The 21,609-nt window shown below is 42.1% G+C and overlaps 1 protein-coding gene across 1 annotated transcript in view; it reads right to left on the bottom strand.

Moving 5' to 3' along the window:
* col4a1 (collagen, type IV, alpha 1) overlaps positions 1 to 21,609 on the bottom strand; it is a 92,220-nt gene that overhangs the window by 6,338 nt on the left and 64,273 nt on the right. Inside the window, exons 31-50 of the mRNA XM_067443426.1 lie at positions 16,162 to 16,275; positions 15,869 to 16,036; positions 15,681 to 15,770; positions 15,417 to 15,569; positions 15,032 to 15,130; positions 11,002 to 11,091; positions 7,256 to 7,395; positions 7,021 to 7,147; positions 6,842 to 6,922; positions 6,575 to 6,673; positions 6,220 to 6,270; positions 5,876 to 6,061; positions 2,638 to 2,771; positions 2,480 to 2,552; positions 2,303 to 2,374; positions 2,077 to 2,205; positions 1,908 to 2,006; positions 1,551 to 1,763; positions 883 to 1,060; positions 681 to 795 (exon numbers count right to left, since the gene is read on the bottom strand). Of these exons, the coding sequence (XP_067299527.1) occupies positions 681 to 795; positions 883 to 1,060; positions 1,551 to 1,763; positions 1,908 to 2,006; positions 2,077 to 2,205; positions 2,303 to 2,374; positions 2,480 to 2,552; positions 2,638 to 2,771; positions 5,876 to 6,061; positions 6,220 to 6,270; positions 6,575 to 6,673; positions 6,842 to 6,922; positions 7,021 to 7,147; positions 7,256 to 7,395; positions 11,002 to 11,091; positions 15,032 to 15,130; positions 15,417 to 15,569; positions 15,681 to 15,770; positions 15,869 to 16,036; positions 16,162 to 16,275 (2,411 nt within the window). The remainder of the gene's footprint in view (positions 1 to 680; positions 796 to 882; positions 1,061 to 1,550; positions 1,764 to 1,907; positions 2,007 to 2,076; positions 2,206 to 2,302; positions 2,375 to 2,479; positions 2,553 to 2,637; positions 2,772 to 5,875; positions 6,062 to 6,219; positions 6,271 to 6,574; positions 6,674 to 6,841; positions 6,923 to 7,020; positions 7,148 to 7,255; positions 7,396 to 11,001; positions 11,092 to 15,031; positions 15,131 to 15,416; positions 15,570 to 15,680; positions 15,771 to 15,868; positions 16,037 to 16,161; positions 16,276 to 21,609) is intronic.

Here is a 21,609-nt window from a genome sequence, read left to right as displayed (position 1 = left end):
GTTTACCAACAGAACATAAATATGCAAATGCATTTGTAGTATACTTAGCATAAAATAAATGTATTTGAAATACATTTTGGTACATTTATTTTTCACAAGGTTGTGTTTTGCAATAATATTATTATATTGTACAAACAATCTGTACAAATCAAGTATTAAATACAAATATAAAAAAATTGTATAAATACAACAGTTAAATTGTAAAATTACAATACTAATATCCATTATATCATTATTAAACGTTAAAACTTTGAACTTTTATTTTGGTGGTTAACACAACTATTGGCTGTATTTTTCTGTTGCAGACAGATTTCCAAGGTCTGTAACAAACCCCCCAGATCGGTGCTAGATGCACATTAAGAATGAGCAGGTCAGAGACGTGATCTCGACCAGTCACACTCTGCGATATTTTCAAACCTGTTTGATATTATCGGCATGCAATCTTGTAGTGTGTGCGATGCATGTAGCGAATGATCCATTGTTTCAGCAGCTTGCTTCACAGTAAATGAACTAAGGTTCTCTGAAACAATATCTCTGAAACCTGCAGCATACATTATTTAATTAACGTTATTTAAATACATTTTTGCTTAAGCGAGTTGACTATCACATTAAGCCGTATCGTGACACCGATTTTATATCAATACATGGTGCAACCCTAAAAAATTATATGGTCTCCTCACCATGACGAAAGAGTATCCGATCCAGAGAGAATCCCAACCGCGAGGGCAGGTTGGGATCTGGATGGTCTGACTGTGCACAGCTATCACCATAGCAGGAGCCTCACAAACTGCACATCTGTGATGGGAAAACATACATGCACATGAGTAGGAAGAGGAATTCTTACTCATGGATATATCAAATGTTTTATAAAAGACCACAAACCTGCTGATGAAGGGTTTGATGCTCTGACCGGTAACAGGGGCCATGCTCATGGGCATGGGCTCAGGAGAGGTGAGCCAGTAGGAATAGTCGTTACGAGATGCAAAGTTACATACATTGTTGATGTTGCAGAAGAGGAAAGGCATTGGGCTGAACTTCCTTAGGCAGCTACCAGCAGTACCTATAGAGTAAAGAGAACAGGAATGTCAGGGACTGTGAGACTTTGATTAATATTACATGATAACTTCGCTACCGGTCCAAAGTTTGGAATAATTCAAATGTGTAATTTTGTACTGTTTTAAAGAAATCTCTTAGAATTGATTGGAGTGTGTGCATGGTACGTTGTAGAACAAAATGTCAAAGTATCATCAAGTTAGGTTTAGCCAAGGCTTTATTTTACTCATAAACCCCCTTATAAAACCCCATAGGAAAATCTTGAAGGAACCAGTGGCGAATTAGTCCAGGTTCTAAAGTCATACTTACACGACTCTAAGTTAAAACTGTTTTTGCAGCTTAATATTAGTAGCCATGGAAGCCATGATACATTTTTTTTTTTTTTCACTTACCCCAAACTTTTGTATCACTGTTTCCACAAAAATATTAAACTGCAAATGTTTTCAACGTTAATAATAATAGTGTAGCTATATGAATTGTGTGATTTGTGTGCTGACCTAGGTCTTGCCCATGTGACCTCTCATTGCCCTGGACATAAAGCAGCGAATATCCTTCATAAATCAGCGTTGTTCCATCTGGACATAGTGGAACATCAACAGTCTGACTGTGGCGGGTTACAAGGAAGCCATGGTCAATTGAGGAAGGGCCAGGAGGGCCGATGTGACCTGGGATACCATCAGGCCCTGGTGGCCCAGGGAACCCTCTGGGGCCTACAGAAAAGAGAATTGGGGAAAAAAAAAATTTGAATCAACGAGCATGAGCGATCCTATGAATGCAAGTCATTTCAGTTTTGCTGAAATCTGCAGAACTTTCCTCCAGGTTTTTCTGTATAGGACTGGTAGCTGTGCACCTACCAGAGGGTCCAGTCTGTCCAGGCTCTCCTTTGGATCCAGGATGTCCATTATAGCCAGGTGTCCCATCAGATCCTTTTAAACCCTCAGGTCCCATCAAACCTAGGAGAGTGCTTGTGTGTTAGGTGTTGTCCACTTTTTCATAGACTTGTAAGTTAGTTGGAAGACTCACCCTGTTGTCCTTTCGTTCCAGGGAAGCCTTGAATTCCAACTAGACCTTGGGGACCCTGTGGTCCTGGAATACCAGGATCTCCCTTTACAAATGTGTGTGGCCCAGGGGGTCCAGGGGGGCCTTCGCTACCTTAAATGAAAATATTACAAGCAAAAAAATAGTAATAGTAAAAAAATAGTAAAAAATACTACTAATATAACAATTAAATTAAAATGTATGTGTATACCTTTAAGACCTGGGAATCCTCTATCCCCTCCATCACCTTTAGGACCAACCACTCCTATCTCACCCTTTACACCTGGAATGAAAACAACTCAATCTACCATCTCTGTCGAACATTGCTTTATATAAATGACACACAGGACAAATAAATTGCACTTCAAGATTTTGTCTTAAATCTTACCAGGGAAACCATTAACACCCTGTGGTCCCATCTCACCCTTTGGTCCATTATAACCAGGCAATCCAGGCTCACCCTAGAGCACAATTGATTTAAATTATACCCCCTCATTTTTAAAGGCAATTGTTTTATTATAGAAGATGTAACCTTTACAAACTCACATGACCACCAGTGAAACCTTTGTCTCCTTTATACCCTTGAGAGCCTGGTTGGCCAGGGAAGCCTACATCTCCCTTTTCTCCTTTAGATCCAGCACTGCCTGGAAAGCCAGGTTGGCCTTGAACACCAGTCGCACCTGCGGGAAAAAAAATTAAATGATCTGGGTGTAAGATGATGCAGAGCACATTTACTCAGTAGTAGAATATGGGTGTCAGTCATGTTTCTGAGTGCTAAATGCAGTTCAACACTAGCCTAGAAATCAAAACACCCTAGTTAAATTTAATTTGCAGCCAGGGTCATCTAGCAACTCTCTATTGGCTTGAAAACTTGAAAAACCAAACTCTAGTCAGGCTAGAGTTGTGTAATCACATTGTGTATAGAGTCGGTGGGCGGGCTTAAAATAATGACGGCAGAGTTGCGACGGTACAGCGTGGATTTCCTGCTCCCTGCTAACAAAGAACAGAAACGGACAGAGTACTTAGCTTCGTTACTTGAGTAAAAGTACAGACACCCCTTGCTAAATTTTAGTCAAGTACAAGTAAAAGTACTAAAGTCAGATGTCTACTTAAAGGGGGAGTGAAATGCTGTTTCATGCATACTGATCTTTTTACACTGTTAAAGACTTGGAATCCCATACTAAACATAGACAAAGTTTCAAAAGTTAAGGTGGACGTTTGATGGGAGTATTTCTTTGTCAAAAATACTACTTCCGGTTAGTCATAAGTTTCGGCAAGTTTTTTGAGATCATGCGTCCCCTTTGACGTTAATGGGGGCGGAATTTCCTTGTATGGGCCTTACGGACAATTCTACCGGAAGCGCGTGAGAGAGAGAGAGGGAGAGAGCGAAAGTAACAGGCTACGCCCATCAAAGCGCTGGCTTGTAGGATGCTGGACAGGTGATGTGCACATAACAATGTCACCAAAAAAGTGCGTTTTTGGTTGCCAGACCAAGACAGTCCTGCACAGATTCTGAACAGTGGATGGAATTTGCTTTTCCGGATCAGCAACTGAGTTGCGCAAATGTTTATATCTGTTCGCTGCATTTCGGTGCCGACTGTTTCATAAACAAGGCCCAGCTCGACGCCGGATTTTCCCAATCGCCTAATGCTGAATGATGGAGCAGTCCCAACGTTAGAAGGGTGAGTGAGACTGCTTCAAATGTCTGTGTTTTTTTTAGTCCGCTTACTGTCTACACAAACCACGCGTAAACACACAAACACACGTGCACAACTGCACTTCCCACATGTACACCTTCAAAGACAAAAATTCGACAATATAATTCAAGTATAAATATGTAAATAACACAAGCCGCTAAGCATATTATATAGTTAGTGTATAACTTGTACCACATACAGACGTCCTGCTCTAGTCGTTTTTGCTGCTGCTCCTGTTCAACTGCAGCCTCTGGGTCTGATTCCGGATCATAGATGTATGGCTGTATCTGATTAAAAGCCATATTTTTATTTGAATAAAGTTTTTTTCCCGCTGTTAGGGATGACACAGCTTTACGACGCACTCGACTCAACATAGCAGCAGCGAGCACACGTCATTATTTAGCTCCGCTCACACGACACGCCCCCACCCGCTCGGCTTTTTTCGGAAAGACTCGGAACAGCGCATCTTTCTTATATAATTATTAAAAAAATAAAGACTTTTCGGAGATATGCAGGATGCAATGCTACTCTATAGGTACTCAAGATTGACATGACACTGGCTGAAACTGAGTGTTTCACCCCCCCTTTAAGTAAAAGTACTGAAGTACTTGTTTTTAAAAGTACTCGAGTATGAAGAGTAAATTTTCTAAATATTGCAGTACTACTGCCACAGTGCTTACATTTATGTACAGAAACATCCTACATGGAGTTATGAAAAAGGTTAATGTCTTGGAGAATGTAAAAAAGTAAAATCAAGTCATTTTCATCTTTTTACCATATTGCTTTATTTAAAATGTCTCACTTACCCACAAGGCAATACCATAATGGCAAGGCTCTGACAAACCTCTGCTAGAGTTTTAATGGATTTGCACCCACATTTGAACCTGACTGTGTTAAACGCACCGCATACTCAAGAACATCACAGGTCGGCACATTCCCAGGATGGACCTGCTACATCTTCATGCATTGTTTTGTCTCTTATCTAAACCCTGACTATATAGTTTACTTTAGTGGAAAGCTGAAGCTGATTACTGATAGGCTGTCCTATCAGTGGGAATCAGTGGTTCCTGCACAATCCAATCACGATTAAGAGGGAAACAACAAATGTAGGGTTTCTGAGATTTTTTATTTATTTTTTGTTAGAAGTAGTAATGGGTACTTACGGTTATGGATTGAAATGTAGTGGAGTAAAGAGTACAATATTTGCATCTTGAATGTACTTGAGTAAAGTCATGAGAACTCCCCAAAAATGATACTCGAGTAAAGTACAGATCCCTCAAAACTGTACTTAAGTACTGTCCTCAAGTAAATGTACTCCATTACTGTCCGGCTCTGACAAAGAATGGCACTGAAGTAATTCTTTAAAAAGTGTGTTCGAAGTTTTGCGCACCGTATACAGCAAAAGTTTCTATTAACTAGCTCCGCTGGTGGTAAAACCAACACGATCTCATGGTCATGCGTATAAATAGTACGAGTTTGAAATCTCGTCGAATGTATAGGCCAAAATAAGTTTTGGCGTGCGTATGGTACGCGGATTTTCACGTGCATATGATACGCACTTTATGGCGTGCATATGACACGCTGGGTAGGTTTAGGGTGGTGGGGTGGGGGGTTCGTATGTATAATACGCCATAAAGTGCGCATCATATGCACGCGAAAAACCACGTACCATAAGCACGCCAAAACTCATTTTGGCGTATACATTCCACGAGAATGCAAACTCGTACTATTTATACTAAATATCTTAAGATCCGTCTCGGTAAAACCCATGGGGCCAAAACCCACTTATGACTGTAGTCTCACCACTGACATTGCTCTGGTTGGTTGTAATGATATCCTATTGCTTGCAAAGGGAATTTAAAAAACAACCGTTTATCTCGCATCTTGATTTGAGCCCTGCCAATGGTGTGTTCCCAGACCAAACATCTTGATGAGGGTCTGGCTTGTCAAGCTAGTTCCGTAATTGTCAGGCTAGACTCACAGTTCTGTAACTAATTAACAAGTGCATTTTATAATTGTAGTGACACCTGTAAACGGTTAGACTACTAATAAGAAAATGATTCCGTGACAGAATGTTTAGGGTTCACCTTTTTCTCCTGGTGGCCCTTCAGGTCCCCTGTCCCCTTTAGGCCCCTCCATGGGTGCTCCTGGAAGTCCTCTCTCTCCAGGCCGACCCAGGTCTCCAGGGAATCCTTGCAGACCTTTCTCACCTTTGGTTCCAGGAATTCCTGGACTCCCGGGAATACCAGGAAGACCAGGGTTGCCTTTGTCACCTGTTTGGAGACAAAGAGAAGTAATCATTTACATTTTTTTAGTTTCACAAAAATATCCTTCAAATAATCAATGAACAAGAAGAACTTTTTTTTTTTTTTGTAGAACACCTTGTTTTCCATAAATGACAACCTAATTATTGGGGATCTTTGATTCTGACCTTTGCTTCCTGCCACTCCGTGGGTTCCTGGTAGTCCTTTTCCAGGTGCACCTAAATATATAGAACAATTGTTTGTCTTAAGATCATTTGGGTCTCATTCCCTTACCATATTTATGCACAAATTTGTGTGTGAAAATTACGACAAATGATGATTGAAGCATGTGAGCACACTATGATATGATAGCACATCCTTATGTATATTTGTTGTAATGAAAGGTTGTGGGGAACACATTTGACCTGGATGAAACCCACTGTTCAATAGTGTCTTTTAAAGGAGTCAGAGATTTGCGTGCTACTCTGAAGCAGCATTTCCCTTTTCGAGCTACCTTTCACCTTTAGTGCTAAAGAATCTCACCGGGTTCTCCTCTCTCTCCAGTGAATCCAGGAATGCCATCTACCCCTGGTTCACCTTTGTCCCCATGTGGACCTGGAGGACCCTGTAGACCTGGCTCCCCTATTTAAAAAGGGAAAAAAGGGCTCATTAGCATTTTCACCACCAAGTGTTCTGTGTGTGGCACATTTGAAGCTTGTTGTCTTTCTCAGAAAGGTTCTACCTTGGACAGAAACTTTTTGAATGTGTCTGGAAACATTAAATACAGAAATGTATTTCTGTTTGACTTACCTGGACGTCCTGATGACCCAGGATCTCCTGGGGACCCCGGCAAACCACTGACACCTTTCTCACCTGGCTTCCCTGGACTGCCTGCTCAGGAATTAAAACACACATTTTATTGTATTATTCAACACCAGCTGAATAGTACATTTCAGTGTGATGTGCATTGATCATTGCAATGATCTTGCCTGGGTAACCAACAAATCCTGTGTCTCCTTTAATTCCTTGAGATCCAGGAGTTCCTGGGATACCCATTGTTCCCTTCTGTCCCTTCAGTCCAGGTTCACCAGGGAAACCAGGGGCGCCTACATTTCCCTGTAATTATGATGAGATGTTTCAGAGAAAGATATTCATTAGCATTGATAATGTGCAAATTTATACTTATGTATACTCATAGTATGAGCCTCCTACAACAATACAAACCTTTGCTCCAGGGGGACCAGGGATTCCTATTCCTTCCCGACCAGGATCTCCTTTATCTCCTTTGGGGCCATCAAAACCCTTAAATCCAGGGTGACCCGGTAACCCACCAATACCTTTAACACCTTTTGGCCCCATTGAACCTAAAGAACCACAAAATTCTCATTACGAAGCAGTCAAACGGCATAAACAACATTACCAGATATATACACATTAACCTTAAAACATAGCCGAGACAGCCATGGTTCAACACCTGCCTATAAATATAGACTAAGAACATTTTTAATACTTAATGGCCTATTATCTATGAAAAGTCATACAAGAGCCAATGATGTAATGCTCATTTTTGTACTATTGATTTTAGTGCTGTCAATCGATAAAAAAAAAAAAAACAATAATCAAATTTTAATCGTTTTAATTAACCGTTGATCACAGCTAACATTAGAAATTACTTTGAAGGAAGGCCATCCAAGGTATTCCTTTAGAATTAGAATTACACCCCATTGACATGCATTATACGAGCAATGGTTGGAGTTAAAAATCTTAATTTGTGTTTTACATAAGAAACAAACACACCTACATATTGGATGCCCTGGGGGTAAGCAGAAAAACATCAAATTAAAATTGAGTGAACTATTCCTTTAACATCCTATCGATAAATCAAAAAAATTGAAAATCTTTGCTGTTCTTTCGTGATCAGTGTATTAGTGTTTGGGGACCAAGTGATGTCTTCTACATGCCCATCAACTTGAAACTGGACACTCTCTCCACTTTGTCTCGGTAGATAAATTCATTCCGAAACAGCAGTTGCATCCTCTCAAACTGCGTAATGAAACATTTTGTTCTCATTGGCTACCTGTCAATGTGGCAGGTAGATTGAGAGTGTTACCCGCCAGTTGTAAAATTAACCCGCATTTGCTGTGTGATCGGGTGTTAATTCAGGCCCTGCTGGAGGATTCCAACTTCTGGGATCTCCCAAAATTGATAATTAGCTCCTTGAGTTTCTCTGTGTTGAAGGTCAAGTTTTTCAAGTTTGTACAGCTTACAAAGTTCTGTGCCTCCACTCTGTAGGCTGATTCATCAGTGTTAGAAATCAGACCAATCACTGTTGTGTAGTCCACAAACGTTCCAATGAAGTTATTAGAAAATGCAGAAACACAGTCATGTGTAAAACGGAAATAAAGGATGGTGCTCAGTACACATCCCTGTGATGTGGCAGTGCTCAGTGCTTGGACCTCTCCTCTTCTCCATTTACACTACATCACTGGGACCCATCATTCAGGCCTCTCATATCATTGTTATGGTGATGACACACAGTTCTACCTCACATTTCAACCAGATGATCCAACAGTAGCTGCACGAATCTCAAGCTGCCTGGCGGATATTTCGGCATGGATGAAAAAACATCACCTGCAGCTCAATTTAGCAAAGACTGAGATGCTCGTCTTCCCTGCTAATCCGACCATACAACACGATTTTACCATCCAGCTAGGTTCATCTTTGATTACCCCTTCAGGGTCGGTCAGAAATCTTGAAGTAACTGTCCTTCAAAGAACACATCTTAAAGACATGCACAACATCAGGAAAATCAGACCGTTCCTTACAGAGCATGCAACACAGCTTCTTGTCCAAGCCCTGGTAATTTCTAGACTTGACTACTGCAATGCGCTTCTGGCTGGACTTCCATCTTGTGCAATCAAACCGCTGCAAATGATCCAGATCGCTGCGGCACGTCTTGTCTTCAATGAGACCAAAATGGCTCATGTCGCACCTCTTTTCATCTCTCTGCATTGGCTACCACTCACTGCCCGGATCAAATTACCAAATCTTGGTATTTAGGGCACTTTTTGCGTTTCTTTGCCTGAGTTGTAAGTCGCTTTGGATAAATGCATTAATGTAAATGTTATGGTGGAAGACAGATGCATGCCAAATCTCAACACCTGAGGGCTCTCTGACAGAAAATTCAGGATCCAGTTACATAATGTTGAGCTGAGTTCTACAACCCCAAATCTGAAAAAGTTGGGACAGTTTGGAAAACGCAAATAAAAAAAGAAAGAAGTGATTTCTAAATTTACTTTGACTTGTATTTCATTGCAGACAATATGAGCACAAAATATTTCATGTTTTTTCTGGTCAACTTCATGTCATTTGTAAATATGCATCCTTTCCTGTCATTCAGACCTGCAACACATTTCAAAAAAAGTTGGGACAGGAGCAATTTAGGGCTAGTAATGAGGTAAAAGGGTTAAATAATGATGTGATTTGAAACAGGTGATGTCAACAGGTGATTGAAATTATGATTTGGTACAAAAGCAGCATCCAAGAAAGATCTAATCATTTAGATGGGCCGAGGATCGCCAGTTTGCCAACAAATATGTGAGAAAATTATTGAAATTTTTAAAAACAATGTTCCTCAAAGAAAGATAGGAAGAGATTAGGATATTTCACATTCAACAGTGCATAACATAATTACAAGATTCAAGGAATCTGGAGGAATTTCAGTGCGTAAAGGACAAGGCCGCAAGCCTAAGCTGAACAACCGTGATCTCCGATCCCCAGGCGGCACTGCATCAAGAATCGTCATTCATCTATAAGCGATATCACCACATGGGCTCAGGACTACTTTGGCAAACCTTTGTCAAGTACCACAATACGTAGTTACATCCACAAATGCCAGTTAAAACTGTACTGTGCCAAAAGGAAGCTTTATGTTAACAGTGTCCAGAAGCGCCATCGACTTCTCTGGGCTCGGAGGCATCTGGGATGGACCATCACACAGTGGAAATGTGTACTGTGGTCAGATGAATCAGTATTTCAGGTATTTTATGGGAGGAATGGACGCTGTGTGCTCTGGACCAAAGAAGAAAAGGATCATCCAGACTGTTACCAGCAACAAGTCCAAAAGCCTGGGTCTGTCATGGTATGGGGTTGTGTCAGTGCCCTTGGCAAAGGTAACTTGCACTTCTGTGAAGGCACCATTAATGCTGAAAAGTACATAGAGATTTTGGAGCATAATACGCTGCCTTCAAGAAGATATCTTTTCCAGGGACGTCCATGCATATTTCAACAAGACAATGCAAAACCACATTCTGCACACATTACAAAGTCCTGGCTGCGGAGGAAGAGGGTACGGGTACTTGACTGGCCTGCCTGCAGTCCCGACCTGTCTCCAATAGAGAATGTGTGGCGCATTTTGAAGCGCAAAATGCGACAATGAAGACCCCGTACTGTTGCCCACCTTAAGACTTGTTTGCAGGAAGAATGGGACAAAATTACACCTGAAACACTTCATCACCTGGTGTCTTCAGTCCCTAAAGGTCTTTTAAGTGTTGTGAAAAGGAATGGCAACATTTCAAAGTGGTAAATGCTTTACTGTCCCAACTTTTTTTGAAATGTGTTGCAGGTCTGAATGACAGGAAAGGATGCATATTTACAAATGACATGAAGTTGACCAGACAAAACATGAAATATTTTGTGTTCATATTGTCTGCAATTAAATACAAGTCAAAGTAATTTTAGAAATCACTTCTTTTTTATTTTATTTGCACATTCCATACTGTCCCAACTTTTTCTGATTTTGGGGTTGTATTATTATTATTATTATTATTATTATTATTATTATTATTATTATTATTATTATTATTATTATTATTATTATTATTATTATTATTATTATTATTATTATTATTATTATTATTATTATTATTATTAACACATGTAAAAAATTAAAAATAAAATACTATTTGTACCTGGGTATCCCATGTCTCCTCTTGGGCCTAGGTCTCCAGGATCTCCAATATGTCCTGGCTCCCCAGGGACTCCAATGTCTCCTTTCTGACCTACAGTGTAGCCACAGTAATCAAATAATGTTCTCATAATAACATTATTGTATCGTAGCACAACAGCTACAATGGATATGGAAAGTATTCAGACCCCCTTACATTTTTCACTCTTTGTTATACTGCAGCCATTTGCTTAAATCGTTTAAGTTCATTTTTTTCTCATTAATGTACACATAGCACTCCATATTGACAGAAAAACACAGAGTTGTTGACATTTTTGCAGATTAATTAAAAAAAAAGAGAAACTGAAATATCACATGGTCCTAAATATCCAGACCCTTTGCTCAGTATTTAGTAGAAGCACCCTTTTGATCTAATTCAGCCATTAGTCTTTTTGGGAAAGATGCATCAAATGCCATTCCTCCTTGCAGATCCTCTCCACTTCTGTCAGGTTAGATGGTAAACATTGGTGGACATTCATTTTCAGGTCTCTGCAGAGATGCTCAATTGGGTTTAAGTCAGGGCTCTGGTTGGGCCATTCAAGAACAGTCACGGAGTTGTTGTGAAGGCACTTCATTATTTTAGCTGTGTGCTTAAGGTCATTGTCTTGTTGAAAGGTGAACCTTCGGCTCAGTCTAAGGTGTTGAGCACTATGGAGAAGGTTTTCGTCCAGGATATCCCTGTACTTGGCCGCATTCATCTTTTCCTTTATTGCAAACAGTCGTCCTGTCCCTGCAGCTGAAAAACACCCCCACAGCATGATGCTGCCTCCACCATGCTTCACTGTTGGGACTGTACTGGACAGGTGATATTTTTCTCCACACATACCGCTTAGAATTAAGGCCAAAAAGTTCTATATTGGTCTTATCAGACCAGAGAATCTTATTTCTCACCACCTTGGAGTCCTTCAGGTGTTTTTTTAGCAAACTTTCATGAGACATGCAGGAGAGGCTTCTGTTGGGCAACAGTTGGGCTGCAGTGATGGTTGACTTTCTACAACTTTCTCCCATCTCCCGACTGCATCGCTGGAGCTCATCCAATGATCTTTTTTTTTAAACTTTTTTTAACCTTGGCCAAATCTGTGCCATGCCACAATTCTGTCTCTGAGCTCTTCAGACAGTTCCTTTGACCTCATGGTTCTCATTTGCTCTGACATGAGCTGTGTCCCAAAGTGAAGGGTGCGCACTTCGAAGGCCATGCACTTCGAAGGCCAGACCAGGCCACGCCTTCAAAGTGCACGAAGTGCACGAAGGGCGAACCGAGGGACAGGGTTGCCAGGTCTGAATAATAAAACCCCTCCAATTGTTATTCAAAAGTATCGGAATCACAGCCAGAATGGGCCAAAATATCCCAAAATGCGGGGCGCGGGCAGTAGAAATATTGCTTAAGTAAAGACAACTTAACCTGTGGACTATAGGCTGCAAACACCCCAAAGCAACAGTAGCCTAAATGCAACCCCATTCCAGACTTGGCAACAATGAACCAAGCGTCGTTAATGGACTAGCAGGTTCTGACAACTGACAGCGGACGTTCGTGAGGAGATTTTAAAAAGAGAAATGGAGCATATATATATATATATATATATATATATATATATATATATATATATATATATATATATATATATATATATATATATACTTTTTTGAGCTTTTATTGGGTTTTGACATGCTTCAAAGCCTGCGACGATGGGCTGGACCATAAGCATGTAAATCTGTAGCCGGTTAAATATGGTCAAATTGCAAATATTAGTTAACAGTTTATTTCTTATGTTAAATGTAACTGTTACAATATATTTTAAACATTTAGCCTATATACGTCCAAGTTTTTTTTTTTTTTTTAAGTAGGCCTACTTATTTTTATTCAACTCATCATCTCAGATGCATTTTTTATGGCATGCCATGCAGCCGTCGACCGATTCGGCCCCGCAGAGCTGCGGACAGTGGAAATATGCACTCATCCCAGAAGATGATGTCCCGCTCAGGCCTTACCAGAGTCTCTATTGTGCATTATTCCCCATCCCGGTCCAGCTCCAGCTTCTCCCGCTCAGCGCAATGAAAGTGTAGAAAAGGGTTTTCTTCTGGTTTGGCTGATAATAAAAATGTGTTGTTTCTAATGTTAAACTTAAGTTTTTTTATTGGTCTATAAATAGGCTATAGTTGTAAAAAGCCTACGTAGGCTAATAGACCAATTTATTTTCATTTACACATTTTAAATTACATGACAAGAAAATATATGTATAAACATAAATGTGTTTAATGTAGCTACAAATTATAACGTGCATTACAAAAATAAACAATAGCTAGAAAAACCACTTCTCTTTAATTTAGCCTACGTTTGAAGTTAACGAAAATGAACAATAGACAGCAGTTCGTTTAATTTACAAATAACTTGCATAAAAAATAATAAGCTAGCCATTTAAATTGTTCTGTGTCGGCCACGCATTCAGCCTTTGGAGGATCGATGTTTCGTTGACCGTCGTCAGTGAACATTCATTCATTCATTTATATATATATATATATATATATATATATATATATATATATATATATATATACACTTTATTTTAGTAGATAAGTCAGCAGTTTTCGTTTGTTTGTATTTTTTCTTATAATTCTGATTGACAGATGTCACATTTGATTTAGCCTATTTTTCTGTGATATTTGTTTTAGTTACGGTGTTAGGCTACAGCCTAGGCTGTAAGAAAAATAAATGATTGCACGGACAATTCCTATCCAGTGTCTCTCTTTCTGTAAGGGAAATTTAAAAGATAGATTCTGGAAACAAAATCTAAATTTAGCTGGGTCGGGAATAAAATAATTTATTGCGGGTGAGCATGGAGTGAATTTTGCGCGAGCGGAATGGTGCGGTGCGGTATAGCGGGAGCAGGACGAAAATACAGCGCCGCGCAGATTATATTTTGAAGGCTATTTAAAGAAATTTTGTATGGTAAAAAAAGAAACCGCGAAAAGGGTGATAATGGACTGATTCCTCTTCTTGAGATAATGGTTGAGAAATAAATAGCATTTAAAAATTGGGAAATTAAAGTTTATCTTGCTCAGGGCAGGGAACTGGGAACTGTGTGAATGCACTAACGTTGGACGTTTTATTTACTTCTAGCGCTTGCGCTGTTGTGTTCAATAGTACCCAGGCTACACTTGAGTTACCCACCGCTACCGTCTTTAACTGGAGTCTGATCGAGTGCCGCGGGAATGCGGACCAGTTAAATCCTGTAGTCACCACTGTGCTATGAATTCTGGGATAGGGAAGGCTGCGAAGTTATGTGAAGGTCCCATCTGCTGTACCCTTCCTTTGCCTGGGAACCGAAGGGCGCATTTTGAAGTCGCTCATGAATTGCGGCAGCCTTCGTCGCACCGCTGTGACGCAATCGCACTTCAAATGCGGCCTTCAGAGGTGCAACTCTCCCTTTGGGACAGCCTACGTAGTGCCGCTGTGACGTAATCGCACTTCAAATGCGGCCTTCAGAGGGTGCAGCCTTCACATTGGGACAGTCGTCGTAGTGCAGGTATGACGTAATCGCACTTCAAATGCGGCCTTCGAAGTGCGCGCACTTCACTTTGGGACACAGCTATGCACTGTGAGCTGTAAGGTCTTGAAAGGTGTCTAGCTTTTCTAATCAAGTCCAATCAGTATAATAAAACAAAGCTGGACTCCAATGAAGGTGTAGAACCATCTCAAGAATGATCAGAAGAAATGGACAGCACCTGAGTTAAATATATGTCTCAGTAAAGGATCGTAATACTTAGGACCATGGGATATTTCAGTTTTTCTTTTTTAATAAATCTGCAACAATGTCAACAATTCATTTTTTTCTGTCAATACTGTGAGTACATTAATGAGAAAAAAAAACGAACATAAATGATTTTAGCAAATGGCTACAGTATAACAAAGAGTGAACAATTTAAGAGGGGGGCTGAATACTTTCTGTACCCACTGTATATTTGAACTGACTTAGATTTTTGCTTTAGGGACTAACCTGGCTGTCCAGGTGAACCTGGCATTCCATCTTTTCCTTGCATACCAGGGTCCCCACGTGTTCCAGGGAACCCCCTTGCTCCAGTAGGACCGGGATCACCTGATAGACAAGTCTTCTGAGTTTAAAGTTCACTAATTTTCAACAAATGTAAAATCAGCTAAACATTTGATGACTGCTCTCTTTGGCAGCCATTATTTCAGATTTTTTCTTAAAATTAAATTATTTTATTGAATCTGATGTCTTTAAAACAGGGAATACATCTATCGCTATATATTTAGTGTTAAAAATATTACTCCAGTTGTTCCACAGTCCTCAAGACAAAAAAAAAAGTGTCATTGGTTTTGGTCTTGAAACCTCTATGTTAAACACCTTCCACTCTCTTTACCTCTATCTCCGATGTCTCCTTTATCTCCTTTCAAGTGCTCCATATCCGTATTACTCATGTTACCAGGTGGCCCCTGTAGCCCTGGCTCTCCTCTCTCACCCTTGGGACCTGGATCACCAAACTCTCCCCTGATCCCAATCACACCAGGGTCACCTGAAATAAACAGAACATCAAGTGCGGAATTTAGCTAATGCAATTATGCCAGTAAGATTAAGGAATCTTTAAGTCCAAATAAAAATAATTGTCGTAAATGTGTTTTTAAACCTCTTTGTCCAGGTTCTCCAGGGTTTCCAACGGAACCTGGAAATCCAGGTGGTCCTGTCATTCCCATGATTCCAATTTCTCCTTTTAGACCTGAAAAAAAAACCCATCCAAATATGAATCAGCTTGAGGTAAACAAGTACAGTATGTGTCAGGAGAACGGCAGATAATGGGTATCAAAAAGCACTCACCGCGTTCACCAGGGAATCCATCTTTTCCTGGAACTCCCGGTTGACCAGGCAAACCCTTAGGTCCTGGTTGACCTGGGACACCAGGGTTACCCCTGTCTCCTGGAGGGCCAGGCATGTCCAGACCAGGTAGACCTTGATAACCTTTCTCACCCTTTATACCGATTCGACCTGGAATATCATAAAGGCATGTTACAAACCATGCAAGAGGAAAATATATAGGCATGTGTGTGCATATATTATACATGTTAATATTATATATATTAAAATGGGTGTTATTTGAGTGAAAAACTCACCAAGGGGTCCAGGGCCTCCGGGTGGTCCCATTGGTCCAGGTGGTCCAGGTTCTCCAAGTCCTGGAGGACCTGGCGGCCCCACCACACCATGAACTCCAGGTGGTCCAGGGTTACCTGCAAAATTCAAAATGAATTTAAAGTTATTATTCCTCCATACCATCTTCTTCCTTTTTTTTTTTTGCAAGCCATCTCTCCAGCAGACCTCAGACCATTCTCCCACTTACTTTTTTAGCTAAAAATGCACAAGCCATTTTTAATTTCTCAAATTGAATTTCCTATTTCTGCATTTATTGCCTGACATATTATTTATCACAGTAAATAAGTAGACCTTGATTTCAACTCAACATCAAGAAGATCTGTTAGTTGCTGTCTGAGCATGGAGAGCCCTTGTCCTTGTCAAGAGTGGATTACATCTATGCTATTGTCTAGCATGTACAATACAACCCATGCAAATTTTCCAGAACATGCCTGACCTTCAGTCAACCTAAAGGTACTTTCACATCTTTCCCCAATGCATTTAACTCTGTGCAGCGCTGCTCACTTCTTGAACGTATGCAAATTCACAAAGATCATCCCAAGGCAGTGAAGTTTTGTGAAGCCACATTCAAAAAGAATCAAAGATTACATATGTAACCTAGGTTCCCTGAGAAGGAAATCAATGTTGTGCCATTTTGTAGAACACGAGGATGCTTCACCAAAACTGAAGTCTGAAGCCCTACTGGCAAGAGCAGTCATATGATGTCACTGGGTAGTCTGACATAACTAAAAAAGTTTTTTTGTCTTCATTTCCCACCACTCATCTGTTTCCATGGACACTAACTCATCATCATAGCTGATCATCATTTAGTTCATCACCATCATGCATTTAAGTTCCTCCCTGTGCACTCTCAGTTGTTGGTGGATGTTTGCATGTTGAGTGTGTTTACCCTTTTTTCACGCACACACTGTTACACCTTCTATCTGTTCCTGTGTTTATTGTATTATTATAATAACTTCGTACTGGATCCTGTGCACCTTCGTCTTCATCTGCCTGACAGATCAATGACCCAGAATGGGTCATATTGCCATCACTTGCCCCTTCGACTACGAGACCCTGAAGTCATTATTCTGGATCAGGGCAAATTATCATCACCCTAGAGCTCCCAGACACCTTTGGAAATAGTGTGTCTACCCCCGGTCCATAACTCAGCCAAACCCAGAGCCTGTTCCATTACCTCTGACCATGTTGGAATTGTGTGAGACCCCTACAGATGGAGTTACTTATGCTTATGCTGAGCATAAGTGGACAGCGCTGACCCTCGCCATGGAAGTAGAGCCACCAGGGGCGTGAGCCTACGACATCTGTGGCCAAGGGTATACTAGGGGAAATGAGACTGAAGACTGGTAAATGAGACTGATAGACTTAAGTACAGAGGATTGTCTCCCATCCTAACTGTTTAATTGTATGTTTGTTCAGAACCTTCATCGCTGTTTCTAGACAGCACAATGGACTGTTTAAACTGTGATTTATCTGTTTGCTCTGAAACTTCATCACTGCCTCTGTTTCAAACGCCTATGTTACCGCCTCTATTTCAAATGTAATGAAACTATCAGGATATTTTTAAGCTTGTTAAAGAACAAATCCAGGGAAATTTTAAGTTAATCTTGATCGTTATACCTTTGTGAGTACAGTCTATAAAAAAATTTAAAAAACGAACCGGATTGGTGCTTGCAGCACGGAGCTGTTACAGTTATTGCCCAGAGCTCCCACTCAGCTAAAACGGCAGTTAGGGGGCATAAACGTAAAGGGTGTCTTTGTGCCTCTTAACAGACACAAAATGCAATTAAAATATCTGTCCAACATGAACAGGGCCCTTACATGACAACTTGATGCGTTTAGGCACTTAGCCATTGTTTAAATTCACCTAAATAGTGTTTTAGATGGCTAGCTGTAGTCTCGTGCTGAAGTCCCGTGGGAACTCAGTTATAGCCGTAAAAAAAAGGCACATACTGTAGTCCTGTTGGGAAGAGTGTGATGTGTGTAAAGCATGTGAATTGTATTACTGCACTTCTTTCCTCAAGCCGTGTGTCCAAATGGAAGGATAAATAAAGTTTACATTAACTCCACAGTGGTTGCACCCTTCTTCGACCACGGAATGGCATTTTTCTTCAACCAGCCCCGCTATGTTGTGTCTGTGTAAGCTAGTCATCATTGTCAAAGTGTTCGATGCAAATTTTCACATTCTTTTGCCACAATTCAGAAAGGCACAAACGCAAACCATTTCTTCTTCACTTGTGAGCCGATTATCACTCTAGTTATGTCTGGTTCATGAACAAATCATTCTTTTGAACCGGTTCTTTTTAGTGAACTGGTCAAACCAGTTCGCCAATCGGACTGAATAGCTCTAAACGGATCGCGTCTCAAATCAGCACTGATCCCACAAGTTACTTTAGCTACTCACTTTCTGACATGAGTGACAGTCCCTCCGACTAGAAATAAACGAATATCTTGAATTATATGTTGCAACCGTTCACTGAATTGAGACATGTTTTGCTGAGAGAACTGATGAACTCACGAGCAGCTGATACTGAGCATGCATGTGTAACCGAACGTGCAGCGGTTTTCGGATCAGCAGTACAGAATCGGAAACCGTTTCTCTCGGACACGTTCAATGAGAACCGACGAGCCGATAAGCAGAGCAATGAGATCATTCACACACACTCCTCCCAACTGGACTATTTGCCTTTTTTCAGGCGATACCCGAGTTCCCACTGGACTTTAACGCAAGACTACAGCTAGCCGTCTAAAACACTAGGGGCCCTATCTTGCACCCAGCGCAATTGACTTTGTACACCGACGCATATGTCGTTCCTATTTTGCACCCGCGCAAAGCGCGCTTTTCCCTCCACAGAAGCACGTCGCTAAACTAGTGAATGAACTTGCGCTCACTGGGCGGTTCAGCGCAAAAAAGGAGGCGTGTTCCGGCGCAAACAATCCCTGGTGCTATTTTGCTGTTCCATTAAACAATTGCGCCACTGACCAGAAAAAACCTAAAGTCTAAAGTCAGTGGCGCGTTGCGCGTTGTTCATTATGCTATTTTAAGGGCGCATGCTTGACCATAATGTATAGCGTGCACAACGCGCATACACTTTGCTCATGTAATCTACACAGATGCAACAGTTATTTTTGCAAATCATAAATTGTTACACTAAAAAAAATATTAACACATTGTGGTGTGCCACGAAGATGTGAAAAAATAGGCATAAATCTAGCTTACAAATTATTCAGGCTTATTGTAGTAATTAAGGATCAGACCTGTTTGCCCAATAGTGGCAAGACATATATGTATATAAGGACATCTGACAAATTGGTTTGTCCGTCAAGAACCAGGAAAAAAAATCGACTGAAAAACTAAAAAAACTGTTCCCTTTCGGGGAACTCGAGCTGCGTCGAAACGCTGTGAGAACGCCTCTGCGTTAATGCGTCGTGAAGCGCCTGTAGAACCATTCCATCGGAAAAAAGATCGATCGTCGCCGACGTGATGACGTCGCCGACGTGATGACGTCATCAACCGGAGACTATAAAAGGTCCGCGATCACAAACAGGAACTAGCTTCTGAGCCTTCAGCAAGCGATCTGTGTGAACCTGTCTGTCTATTTGGTGTTTTTGTCTGTTTATATCCAGAGATTTTCCACCCTTTTGTTAAATATTGCAGTATATATTAACAAACAAAGAGAAAATAAAATAGATAGAGTAAAATGGCGAGTGAAAGCAGCTTTAAGAGGTGTGTTCATCCCTGCCCACGCTACATCACGAGCGGGGATACACACTCTCTTTGTGTAGCCTGCTTGGGAGCGCAGCATGCCCAGGCAGCCCTCGAGGGGGCTGCTTGCGAGCACTGTGAGCGTATGCCACTGAGAACGCTGCGCTCCCGCCGGGCACTCTTCGAGGAGGGTGCCTCGGCTCGTGTTCCCCGCGGCTCTGGTCCCGCTGCTGCCGAGGCAGAGCGGTGGCTTCAGTCGTGGGGTTCACACATGGACTTTACAGAGGGGTTTGAGACGGGCCCAGCCTTATCTCAGCCCTCACCTGTATCGTCCAGTGTCTCGTCTCGGGGTTTGGAAGCCCGCTCTGCGGTCTCTTCCTCCCTGGGCGGGGCACCGGTGCTCCAACTATCCAGCTCTGAGGAGGTGGACGTTGAGAGCATCGCGACTGAAGACTCGCCACTTCAGTCACCCGCTAGTGAGTTGAGGTTCTCACGAGAGCTGTGGCCAGGTTAAATATAAAAATAAGAAATGACTGGCTGGCTGAAATATCTGAATCCCATCGAAATCAGAGAGAACGAAATTAGATGAGCGATTCCTGCCCTCTCGTGCAAAGCATCAACGTCCTGCCATTCTTCCCTGACCTGCACACCGAGGTGTCTAGGTCATGGAGGAAACAAGCGGTATCATATAGAGTGTTCAGCCCACATACATCTGCATATAGTAATATATTTGGGCTGAGACACTATGGTTATGGGGCGATGCCGAAGATCGAAGAGACGCTTGCGAGCTATCTCTCGCCTTCAGCTGCATCGTCCCTGGCATTTCCCCTCCGAAGGAAATCGGTGCTTACCTCAGCACACGGTACCCGTCTTCCTTCGGTGCCCACAAGGGGCCGCGCTGCTAACCCCGCCGCAATGTCAGGGCGCAGAGGGTCTCCGCGGGCCACCTGAGGGTGGTCCGCCCCCTCCTCGGAGGGCATGCGAGCAGTCAGGTCAGGTGTTCCCTGCCGGTTCGCCGTTTCAGGGCACTGCACTCGCTGCTCAAATTACACCAGAGGCCAGCCTCGAGAAGCTGGTTCCCTTAGTTTCCCCTCCGTGGGAAGACGGTGCTTACCTCAGCATACGGTACCCGTCTTCCTTCGGTACCCTCAAGGGGCCGCGCTGCCAACCCCGCCGCAATGTCGGGGCGCAGAGGGTCAGAGGGTGGTCCGCCCCCTCCTCGGAGGGCAGGGGAAACAAAAGGACGCTGAGGGTAGTCCCCTCCGAAGGGAAACGGTGTTTACCTCTGCCTACGGTACCCGTTGTCCTGCAGCGCCCTCTGGGGGCCGCGCTGCCAACCCCGCCGCAATGCCGGGGCGCAGACGGTCCCCGCGGGCCACTCGAGGGTGGTCCGCTCCCCCTTCGGGGGGCTCCCGAGCAGTCAAGTCAGTCGTTCCCTGCCGGTCCGCCGCTTCAGGGCACTGTGCTTGTTGCTCAAAATACACCAGAGGCCAGCCTCGAGAGGCTGGTTCCCTTAGTAGATTTTCTAGACGAGTGGAAACGTCTATCAAATATATCTCAGTGGGTCCTGCAGATAATAGAAAAGGGGTACGCCATTCAGTTCAGAAGTCGGCCACCTCCTTTCTGCGGTGTCCTACCTACAGAGGTGGGCCCGGAGCAGGCTCTGGTAATGGCACAGGAAGTAGAGACACTCCTGCAAAAAGGG

Source organism: Pseudorasbora parva, chromosome 5 (genome assembly GCF_024679245.1).
Source record: "Pseudorasbora parva isolate DD20220531a chromosome 5, ASM2467924v1, whole genome shotgun sequence".
Classification (NCBI taxonomy): domain Eukaryota; kingdom Metazoa; phylum Chordata; class Actinopteri; order Cypriniformes; family Gobionidae; genus Pseudorasbora; species Pseudorasbora parva.
This window is presented reverse-complemented; position numbering and strand designations above follow the sequence as displayed.